Source organism: Crocodylus porosus, unplaced genomic scaffold (assembly GCF_001723895.1).
Source record: "Crocodylus porosus isolate Cpor-Errol unplaced genomic scaffold, CroPor_comp1, whole genome shotgun sequence".
Taxonomy (NCBI): domain Eukaryota; kingdom Metazoa; phylum Chordata; order Crocodylia; family Crocodylidae; genus Crocodylus; species Crocodylus porosus.
The window spans coordinates 241430311-241442253 of NW_017728886.1; the positions used below are offsets into that span (position 1 = coordinate 241430311).

The window sequence follows — 11943 nt, forward strand, 5'->3', positions numbered from 1 at the left end:
AAATTGGATGCTTATCTTGCTGGGATCCTATGACGCCAGCTGACTTCCTGCCCTTTGGGCATGGGGCTGGACTCGATCTCCCGAGGTCCCTTCCAGCCCTAATGTCTATGAAATCTATGAAAGGTATATAAGGCTGGGAGAGCAAGCAAACCTTTAGAATACAGTACAAAAAAGAGATGCATTGTATTTTGTCTGATAGTCCTAAGTCTCCTCTATATTTCACTACTCCTTTAGATCAAGAAAGGATTTCAAAGTTCAGGAACTCCTCAAACTTTATTTGGGAAACCACTGATAGATGGACAGACAACCTAATATTCCAAGTATCAGGCAAAAAGATTCAGTTCATGAAGTGAGTTGAATATTTTGTATAGAAAATATGCTACACATCAAATTATATATTGGCTTCACCCACCACTAATCAATGAAAATTTAATTAACAGTTTTGAGAGAATTTAGCTTTTATATCCAGGTTGTAACATTTTTTCTGAAGGCTGGCTCTTAAAATTTAAAGACGTTTCCAGAAAGATCTTAAGTTCAGTTATCATTAATCTTAAAGTAAGGTGAGTTTTAATACACAGCTTTGATCAGTATTAGAATACGAGTAATGCCATCTGGTAAAGAGAAGTATCCCAGCATCCAACTGAAAATTGTGTCGCTGATGTCAACCATGCTTAGACAAATCTCAGATGTGAAAATCAACACTTTAGTCAAACTCATGACCCTGCTATGGCCACAGCTCTCCCCAAAACTAACAAGCAGGGGAAAAAAAAAAAAAAAAAAAGGTAAAAAATCTTAAATGGGAAAAATCACATCCTACAACTGGTTAAATAAAGCCACATCTGTTATGAAAATAACTATGAGAGTTCTGGCCATGAACTATTAATGAGAAAATCATGTTGTCCTTTTTGATTTACATGCAGTGCCTACCTGTAGGAGATAAAAGATCAGGTTTCCTTTTGGTTGTCTGATAAAATGGATGCGGGCAGAACAAAATAACATGTCAATAACAGCTATTAGCTTCCTGTATCCACGGTTGCACAAATTTCTCTCAAAGAGAAAGGAAGAACAATCTCAATAGTGCCTGAACAACAATGACTGGGGTCCTGTAAGGAGAGTCTACACAAAAGACCACAATATACTTTAATTGCAGTCATTTTCTTTTATAAAGATTGGCCTGCTTAATCAATGATTAAGTCTTCCAGGCCTAGACATAATTCTCAGAACACCAGCTCTTGCTTGGAAAACATTTGTATCTTGAAATTGTGATACAACAGCTATAATGGATAAAAATTATCTAGGAAGTTAGAGAAAGGAGTGACTGAGAATGAAAAGATGTGTGTAATGCTTAGTTTTCCTATTCAACACCCAGTTCCATGTCAGACATCATCTTACAATCTATAGATTAAAATAATTTGTATTACTGCTTATTCCATAAATTCTAATAAAAGTTTGTTAGATTTAACCACCAATAAGCCTCTTCTGAGAAGGGCAGGCAGAGTTAGACACCAAACTGTTACTTTACACTATCAAGAATTACTGTACGTTATCAAGAATTACTATACAGTATAAAAGAATGTTCTGGAATCTTTCCGAACTATAAACAGGACTGAGTTCACCTTGATTTTTCTGTAGTTACCAGACTGCAAATGAAACTTAGATAAGCTGTACATTTTTTGGTGCAGGCATTTGAGGAGAAGGTTAACATTTGGCTTCCCAGACTCCTACCACTGCCTTTATCGACTGCAGCAGCAGCTGGGGACTTGGGGCTCCCCCTCCCTCCACTGCCTGATCCAAGCCAGGGAGGCAGGGAGGTTGAGGTACCACAGTCACAGTGCCAGTGCACTGTAGTGCTCCGGGGGAACCAGCTGGGTGCTGAAGGGAAGAAGTGTTCCCTATTGGAGCAGTCCCTGGGGCATGCAGCTCCTGGTCTCACAGAAACTGGACAGCCCTGGCATGCTGTATCAGGAGGGATTAGCTTTCCCACCATGCCACTTCCTGAAAGCAGGTTGCTTGAACAAATTTAGAGGGCTTCTAGAGAACCAAGCTGTTGGAAGAGGCTGAGCCAACCATGCCACACTCCTCCATGGTTTGGCTTCATCCCTAGTCTGCCATGCACTGTTGATGTAGTGAATAGTAAAAGTACTATTAAGCTTAAAGAAACAGTACAGTAAGTATAACTAGAGAACATTTAATCACAGTATGCAGGCTCATCAGACTGACTGGTGGAGGGAAGCACACAAGGGTTACATGCCCAAAATGTGACAGAACAATTACAGTACATCTTGTATACCACACACATCCATGCAGGTATACTGTATTTCACAACTTTGGTACGTGTATCAATTAGTTGCATCTCCATTGTTAAACCTCCCTGTTTTCTTGGAAGATATGTCACTTGACTTATAATCCTACAGTTGTGATCTGCCTTGAAATTTGCTCCTCATAATTTTGGCAGCTAGCCAAGTGTGATATTATCTTGCTGTGGTATTTACCACCTTCCAGGAAGGGAAAGGGAAAGGCTTGGCAGGGTGCAGTGGGGGGGACTTGGCTTGCCAATATTCTCAATACCTGGTACCAACATCAGTCCCTTACTACTGAAGAAGTGGAGCTGGCTATGGCACAGGCATGCAGAAATCATTCCTCCATCATACCAACTATAATAAAATTTCAAGGCAAAGGGTGAACCATTCAAGAAATACATGTTTGCTGATGAGGTTTTAAAGAAAATCACACCAGTCAGCTGGTGGAAGTCACTTAACCACCGGAATCCATCCGAGACTATTGAGCACCATTTAACAGCAGTAGCTGCTTTTGCAGGTGTAGAAAGAAATTTTTCTTCCTTTGAATTTGAGAAACTGCTTGGCAACTGAAAAAAAACAAGAAAGCTAGTCTTTCTTTTCCAATCTATGAACAAAGAAGAAAAGCAAGGTAAAGTCTGAGTTTTCTACATAGCCCATTATTTGAAATTTTGCATGTCGACGTGGCTGAAATAATCTATTTAATTTTTGTTAAATATATGTTTCACATTTATAACTAAAATAGTACAATATTCAAAAACAGATATGTTTGTTTTGTTAAAAATAACTGCAAATATTTGTTGTTGAAGGAAAGTATCCAAACTATAAAAGGTTGTTCTTTTAATTGAATAAAACATTTTAAACGTCTGTTGGTTTTTGGTGATAGTTGTTGTCCTCCTAATACAGCATGGCAAAAAATATCCCCCAAATATCCATGATTAATCCAGTGAATTGGAGATAGTTTACCACCCAAAGACTTCACAAGTATCTGCTTCAGTTAGCTTTGGTAAATAAAATAACTAAATCATAATTCCATTTTTTCATGCAGCTACAAAAAATATCAAAATAAGTCACTGCTATAAGTGTATGATGTGTACCTTCTAAAAATGAAATCTACATCCATCTTTGAGTTGTGAATAATATGTATTAAGGTTATAACAAACAACAAGAAAGCACTTTCTTTAGAAAATAATGGTTAAACCAAGGTTTCTTGACCAGTGATTTAAATCAGTTCAATTCAAATCAAATTCACCCTGATTATCCCCATTCCCAAATAATCACTGCTAAAATGTTTTACTTTTATTTTAAATTGACATCTTTACTAATAAGTTCCCTCTTCACAAAAATGCATCTAATTTTCTTAAATATATTATTATATTGATTACATGGACAGCTACATTGTTAATGGTTTCTTGGATCATTCAAATATCTCATCTGTTTCAAATTTGGTTAGAAGAGTTCCTTGAGAATTTAGTGCATGACACTGATTTAATATATATACCTGGTCGATGCAGTTTACACAAGAAGAATGTGTATTTGAGCAAGCTACTGCAGTTATATATATTATGCACTGTGATAAACACTTAAAGAAGTCCTGTTTTGATGGGACAGTTATAGATTTTAAACTGTTTACCTCAGCATGACAAGAGGTAATTTTCTTGAGTACTGACTGTACCATTTAGAAACAAAGCAAGCATTCTCTCTCTTTCTTTCTGTCAAATTTCTGAACTTCATATGTTTTCACCAGAATGTCTAGTTTATGCTTACTTTGACTAAATTTATTCTCAACTATTGCTACTCTTTTCTTCTTAAAAGTATTTTACTGTGCAGTAGGTTTTCTGGGCATGTGTAGACACACCTAGTAGCTTGCAGAACAAAAGCAGAGAATACTCCTAACAAATGAATCAGACCAGATGATCAATATAACATACACCCTCACTTGAGCAAGGCTAATTAGACTTAATATTTTGTGGCACTTACCACATGAGAAACTTTCAAAGTATTACCATCAAATCTGCACAAACTTGTGCTGTCTTCAAGAAAAATATCACATTCCTCCAGTTCCTGTGCATTGCAAGGGGGATTTTCTTTGTCAGGGTTTGGATTCTGAAACAAGAAAATATTGAAATGCAGTAAAAATCCGGAGTTTTTGATGCACAGTATTTACTATACTAAACATTATTTTCACAATAAACAAAATTCATACTAGGAGTGAACTGATAAAGATTTTTTCGTCAATATGGATGGCTGATTATTAATGAGCCATATTGGCCAATACTGATCCAATTGCCGATATGCAGCCCAGCAGCTTGGAGAGCAGTGTCTGGCCAGTAAGTCTGTTGGGAACGGGTGGGGGAGGTGAAGGGGCAGGGTGAGGGGCAGACTGAGGGCATGCTGTCTCTGCGCACTCAGGTTTGGGTGCTGGGCTCTCCCTGGCATTGGAGGGCCTAGGCTGGGGCTGTGCTCAGTGCAGGTGGCAGGTGGCAGCACTGGGGGGGAAGGGGGAGTGGTCTATGGGCCCTCCATAGCATGTAGATTTGTCCAGTTTCAGTGAAACTAGGCCAATCAGAAGCTTTATAGCAGGGATGACTTAGTAACTTTCAAATACCTAAGGACAAATTCATCCCCTTTAATGATTTTGTTACTTGGGTTAGCATACTCCAATAGATTCTAGGATTTAGTTATATTAATTGTTCACTAAATCAGGGGAGAGATTTTGTACATACAAGAATTCTTGTCTGACCAGGAAACAGACAAAATGAAATTTATAACATCACTCATTTTATGTTAGTCTTGCTGGTTTGTAGAGGTAATGAATACTCAATCGTTGCCACTTTGGGGCTGTTTATGCCTTTTACCAGTTTTCATGTTTCCCTACAGTCATTAGATTGACTGCATATTAAAATATCAGGTAAGCAAGGCAAGTATTTTCAAATCCTGGCAGAAATGCCAAGAAGAAATGGGTTATTCACTGTGTAGAAGCTCCTATTTACCATCCAAATGCAAACGTCCCCTGCACTTCTAGTTATCACTTAAAATTGACACAATGTATGGCTCTCTTACCCTGTGATCCAATGGAAAAGAATACATATCTGACCTTTAGCTGGCATTTCTCAGGCCATAAAAAAGCGTAAAACATTAAGAGCAGATTATGGAGCGACAGCTGCACTGAGGGAGTAAATTCAAAGAAATAAATAGCAAAGTATTTTCTATTGTGTAATAAACTAGGAAGACTAAACAAGCCAGGAAAATTTCTTTTTCTAGGCATGTATAAAGCACTCATTTGGGAATGTAAGTAACAATCATATGCTAAACATACTTGATTATTGTGGTTAGTATTTAAATGTCTAGGATTCAAATGTTGGACAGAATAAGACTTTAGGTCAATAATATTAGTCAAAATTCCATGTACCTGCAGTTTTTTTTTAAACGCCAGGATGAAAGTTAAAATAAATTCTCCTGTTCAGTTTAATTCATTTTTTTTAGTGTTATTGAAGACGAAAAGATTCTTGTGAGGAAAACTGACCGTCTTGGTGGAGAAGAGACTACATTATTTATAAAAGACATCTTCAAAATTATGACAGGGCATGATCAAATGGAATGAGTCAGTGATTATAGGTTCTAACAGTAAAAGTAACCGACTTAAAGTGAAGAGGAGTCAAAGAATTTAAAATAATAAATTTTTAATTTCCAGTGTGGGTGAAATGTAGTTTGAGGAGAGCAGAAGAGAGGGGAAGAAGCAGTAATGGTTAACTGTCATTCTGACTTCTCTTGTCAGTGACTTAGAGCTATCTCAGCCAAAGCAGGAAATTCCATGCTTTTGTCCACACAAAACATTGACCAAATGAGTTTTAACTGTATGGGTACTTTTACATATGCTCCGGGGGTAGGGGGGGGAGGGGAGGAGGGAAAGGAGGCACTTAAATTAGAGCGGATCCGAGAGCTGTGCTAATTAAAAGTGCCATGATGTCTCATGTATCAGTGTCCCCACGCTTCCAAATGGTGTTGGGGGCACTTGAACTAAAGCCCATTCAATAAGCTTTAGTTTAAGTGCCCCCACTGCCATTTTGAAGTATGGGGATGCTGATACACGAGACCCAGGAGGCTGCTGGAGCATAGTAATTACCATGCTTCAACCGAGTTGATTAATCACACTGTGATTATATCATGTCGGAGCAGCCTCCCAGCATGTCTACAGGCACCCTGTATTTTCACTTATTCCTTGCTGCAGTTTGCCTATACATTTTGGAATTGCAAAACAAACAAACAAAAAAAGGGCTTAAATTGAGTACTGAATCTTTTCCTCAGTTAGCAGCCCTCAGCAAGGGAGGCAATATAGGCCAAAGAACCAGTTAATAGGCCCTGGTATTCTGCAATTTCAAGCATACATGTGGAGCCCTACTCCACTAGTATTTCTGAATGATTTAAGTAAGGATGCATTAATTAAAACTCTTTATTTTCAGTTAAATTGGTAAAGAAAGAATTATAAGCCAGCAATACCTTTCTTTTTATATTTAGTACCCGATTTGCTTAGGATACCAAGGTATTAGTAGCCAAGATGTGATACAGTGAGTTAGAGTAAATGATATTATTCAATTCTACAATAGTTTTCTAGTTGTCAAATATCTGCTGCAGCACTCATTTTTAGTCTTTCCAGGAGTGAGTATATTTGAATTCACGTACGAAAGAAACCAAAAGAGACATACAGAACTGTGACAAGAGAGAGGGAGAGAAAGAAAGAGAGAGAAATGTAGTCACGAGTAGGTCAGAAGTATGCAGTTGGGCTGCAGATCCATCACTGGACCAAGACAGCAAGTGTTATTTATAGTCAGTGATACTTCAAACTTCCTTTAGCTTGTTTAATAGAGCAAATGAAAGACTGACTTGGATATTTTAAGACATTCAACCCATGTGTATTTCTAGATAGGGAATAGAAATTCCAAAAAACTTACAACATAATTCAAACCATAAAATGGAAAATATTCTAGAGTTAAAAATTAGAGAGATTCCTATTCGTATCCTAGAGTAAAATAATAAAAGATTATTTATATGAATTCTAAATTCACTGGTACACTGTTGATCTGAAAATAAAAATTTGAAAGCAATTTATTGTAAATTGACTTGTGTCAATTTTCATAATAAATAATTCACTGATTGAATAATTTTTAATTCTGTTCTCATTCCAAGAATATCTAAAATTTAACTGCCGTGAAATCTATTCCTCTTTGCCAGTCTCCTCTGTGTACGGTAATATTTGTGAAACATTTTAAAAAAACTGAGACAGAAAAAGACTTACTGGGGTGGATGTACTTATGCTTATGAATGTACAGGTATAGCATAGTTCTCACTGCATATTCTTCTACAATCTGCCCAGTTAAACAGCTCAAGGAACCGAGCTTTCATTGCTTGTGTCGACAGACTTTTTACACTAGATTATCAGCACCAAAATTTGTTGAAATTGAGGGCGCTAAAGAGGATGCTTAGAGTACATTTAAAGTTACAGGTGCCTCAGTACAACCAAATACTTAAGCACATGTGCTTATGTGATGTAGTGACTAGGTGTGGGATTACTTATATGTTCACAGTTATTTCACATGCTTAAAATATTTTGAGATAAAAAACACATTAAAGTTAGATTTAGATTTTCAAAGGACTGGAAGTTTAAAGTTTTAGTTGACACTAGACAAAAAAAAAATGCACTAAACACACCACAATAAGATGCAGTCTAAAAACATTACAACTGTAAAAATGACCGTCCCTAAATGACTAATGAATACGAAACCAATATTTTCCTTTAACATTTTAAAAATGTAATTAATAATCCAAAATTAATAAACCGGGATGTATAGGGAGTCACATTTCCCGAGTTTTATATCAGATTCTATTTTCTAATTAAACCAAAGGGACAGCATCTAATACGCAGATGTTAAAATAAACCTGTTGATTTAACCTAAAGATTCTCCAGATACTACAAAATACAGAAAAGTTCATATAAATGAGTCATGTTCATCCTTTCCCAAGTTTTCTTTTTAAATCTCATCTACACATACAATCAATATTAAGCCATGCATCATTTCCCTCGGAGATGTATGTAAGAACCTTTCTAATTTATTGGAAACAAGAAATCTAAAGTTCAAGCATCAAGATTTTAAATTGATCAAATTTATCCTCGGTTTAAGTCATAAGGTCAAGGAGTTGCACCAGAAATAATATTATTCCCAACCTACACATAGCCAGAGCATTGCTATATATTACAATATAACCTCATAAATCCAGCATGCTTGTGACCAAGCACGTGCTAGAAATTTGAACATTCCCTTTTTTTGAAACTGAAGTGGCAGCCGGTCGCAGAGCGGGTTGGGGGCAGGGAGCGGAGTGGCAGTTGGCCCTGGAGCAGTGACCGCACGCGGAGCAGGGTGGTGGATGGTGGCAGCAGCCGCCACGTGCAAGCTTCCCCCTACACATCCGGGGGAGTGAAGAGGGAAGCTTAAGCGCTGAATTTTTGAGAATTCTGGATTTGAGATCTGGATCAATGAGGTTATAGTGTATAAACTATTATTATAGATCAGAGGTGTCCAACCTTTTTGAATGTGGGGCTGGATCATGAACTTTTTTTTTTTTTTTAAATCACCCAGTGAGCTGGCAAGCCATATTCATATTTTATGACCCCGCGAGCCGTATGTTAGACAAGCCTGAAATAAGGCAAAGCCGGCATAAACCCCTACCTGTGCTCAGCTAGTGACAAACTACAGAAAACCATGTCCTGGACCACCCATCCCAACAGCTGGGTCCCCACTTCTGCCTACTACAACCACCATTTGAAGGCAGCCCCAGAAGATATTTGACAGCTGTGTTAAAATATGTGACCAAACCAATGTAGCTGGTGCTCTCACGCAGGACAAGGGGCCACCTATGCCACTGCTTCCCTAGGCCTTGCCCACACCAGCAACACAGTCTTGGCAGTGCTCGGGCAGATGCGGCTGGGGCCCAGCCAATGCGCAAGACGGGGGTGGCGGAACTGCGGGAGCGAAGCCGGTTCCCTGCCTGGCAGGGTCTCAGACCTGGTCTGCCCAGGGAGGCTCCTGGCTGGGGAAGGCCTTCGGGGAATACAGGCCATTCTGCTCCTCCGTGCTTCCCTGCAGTGAAGGCAAACAGCCCCTGGGAGGGCGCAGGCAGCCGCTGTGGCAGGAGCAGCGCCCAGTCCAGCCGCAGCGAGTGACAATCTCCCTCCCTCTCCAGGCCGTCCCCAAGCAGCACAGCCCCATGAGCCAGCGCTGTCCAAGGGGAGACTGAGCAAGGCAGCCGCTGCACCGAAGGCCCTCGCCTGCCTACCCGCATGGCCCGGCTTACCATGGTGCCTGGCTGCCCGTGTATGCAGCCCCAGTGGCCTTAGTGCTGCAAGCCTGGAGCATGGGGCCCAGCAGACACCAGCTCCTGCCACCTTGCCCCGCAGAGGTTATGCCAGGACCCTGCCTGCCATGCCCCATTCCCGCCCCGTGGCCGCCGAGCCCAGCGGGTCCCAGGAGGTGGACGGGATGCCAGGGGCAAGGGGCCGAACTGGAGACAAGTACAAGCGGGCACTGGCTCCAGCTCATCCTGTCAGGCACAGCTGGGGCAACCCTACGCTGCACAGCCCTCGGGGTGGCGGGGGCACCCAGCTCACGTGACATGGGAGGTCATGCAAGCCCAGCCCCGTGGGGGTCAGTAGCTCCCCTCCCCTCCCCCACCCACCTGTCCTAAGCGAGGGACCTCAGGCCTCAGAAAATGGCTTGGTGGGCTGCATAGTGGCCCATGGGCTGTATCTTGGACAAGCCTGTTATAGATGGTGATGACAAGATTGTTTATTTCACTTTTTAATCATAAGAATCTCTTTTCAATTGCTTAAAAAAAAAAAAAAAAAAAAAAAAACCTAACTATTTTCCATGCTACATATTCTTGTATTGGCTTGTGCTTCTTTCGGAAAAAATCATGAAAATGGTTTACCTATTTCAGAGAATAAGGCTAGGAGAAATGTGTGGTTTCACTTATGTCAGGTTCTGCTGACCTGTTTTTTTTTAACTGGTGCTGGCAACCCAATGATATGGAACAAGTGCTTTAAATTTCATGGGGGGGGGGGGAGCCTTTATTTCAGGGCTGTGCTTTTTGCCTCCTCCAAGAAAAATCTACAGATTGGATCAAGTTCTAAGCTTTTGACAAAAAAAGTTCACACTTGCTCAGTAAAAACTTGCTAGAGGTTACCAGTTAAAAATCTACAAATCCTATCTTCTCTGAATACACTCATGCTTGTCACTTCTAGTACTGGAGTGGAACAAGGGTTGTGCAGAAAAAAATAGCATGATATCTCAGATAATTAAAGACTGTTTTGTATGGCCTCCACCCAAGAATTTGAATAAAGTTTGTATAAGTAGCCTGAATTTTGGCATTGTCTTAAAACCGAGTGCTTGACTCTACAATAGTAATGCAGTACAGTGAAGGACAAAAGGCTGGATAATTTGCAAGATTATAAACAGCTGAGAACTGGATTATAAACCAGCACAGAGCACTACATTAAGTACTGTTTAAACTGAGTAATTGTATCCCATTACTTGGATGAGCTTTTATAACCCATGAGTTATAATGGGTTAACTCAGGGGCAGGCAATTATTTCAGGCAGAGAGAGGCCTGCCTATCCAGTTTTGACATGCTGTTGAGGGCTGCATGGGTTGCCCCAACCCTTGACAGGTGCCCCGCCACCTGGTTACCATCTTGGAACCAACATCCCAGGGGTAGCACTGGTGGGGCCCACAGCAGGGCACAAGCTGGCAGGGGTCTGTCGAGCCGGGCTGGGCTTCACCAGCAGGGAGAGCAGGGAGCTGGCCCGACTTCACAGAGCCTGAGCCAACAGGGACCCTGTACTCCTGCCGCCCTGCTGACGCTGGCCTGGGACACTAGTGGGGGCCCTGTGCTCCCGAACCTGCTCACTTCCAGTGCCTCGCAGTACAGGAGGGGGGCAGCGCATAGCCCTGACCCCCTGCTTGCCGGCAGGGAAGGAGCTGGTGCTGAGCATGGGGAAAAGTGGCCCCTCCCCCATCCCGTGGCCTGTGCTCCCTGCTGTAGTTACTCGCAGCCCAGGCAGGGCTGTCCTGAGCAGGCACACAGGCACAGGCAGCCCCACATGGGCCATGAGCAGCTGCAGTGTGGGGCACCAGTCAAAGGGTGGGGAGGGGCCATTCTTCCCCATACTAAGCACCAGCTTGTAACCTGCCCCTGCTGCCAGCCGGGGCCCCGCACCAGCTCCAGGCTTGCTTGCAATGGCAGCATCTGTGGCCCTCCCGCTTGCCGTGCCAGGCAGTGTTCGCTGCTGCTGCTCACCTGGAGCTTATGCGCTGGGCAGCACAGAGTCAGCAGTGGCAGTCTGACCACAGCCTACCATGGTGAGGTCTGGGAGGGAAGCAGCAGCAAATGCTGCTTGGCACAGCAAGTGGAGGGGCTGCAGCTGCTGTCACTGCAGTGCAGCCACAATGGATGAGCCTGGAACTGCACAGGGCCAGGTTACAAGCTGGTGCTGAGTGCAGGGAAAAAGTGCCACCCCCCCACTGCCCCATGGCCAGTGCCCTGCGCTGCAGCCGCTCACAGCCTGCCTGGGGCTGCCTATGCCTGCTCAGGA

The 11943-nt window shown here is 41.9% G+C and overlaps 1 protein-coding gene across 1 annotated transcript in view; it reads right to left on the reverse strand.

Annotated features, from left to right (window-relative positions):
* The window catches only part of NUDCD1 (NudC domain containing 1), a 126731-nt gene that overhangs the window by 36747 nt on the left and 78041 nt on the right, over positions 1–11943 (reverse strand). The window contains exon 8 of the mRNA XM_019551946.1: positions 4278–4403. Coding sequence (XP_019407491.1) covers positions 4278–4403 — 126 coding nt within the window. The remainder of the gene's footprint in view (positions 1–4277; positions 4404–11943) is intronic.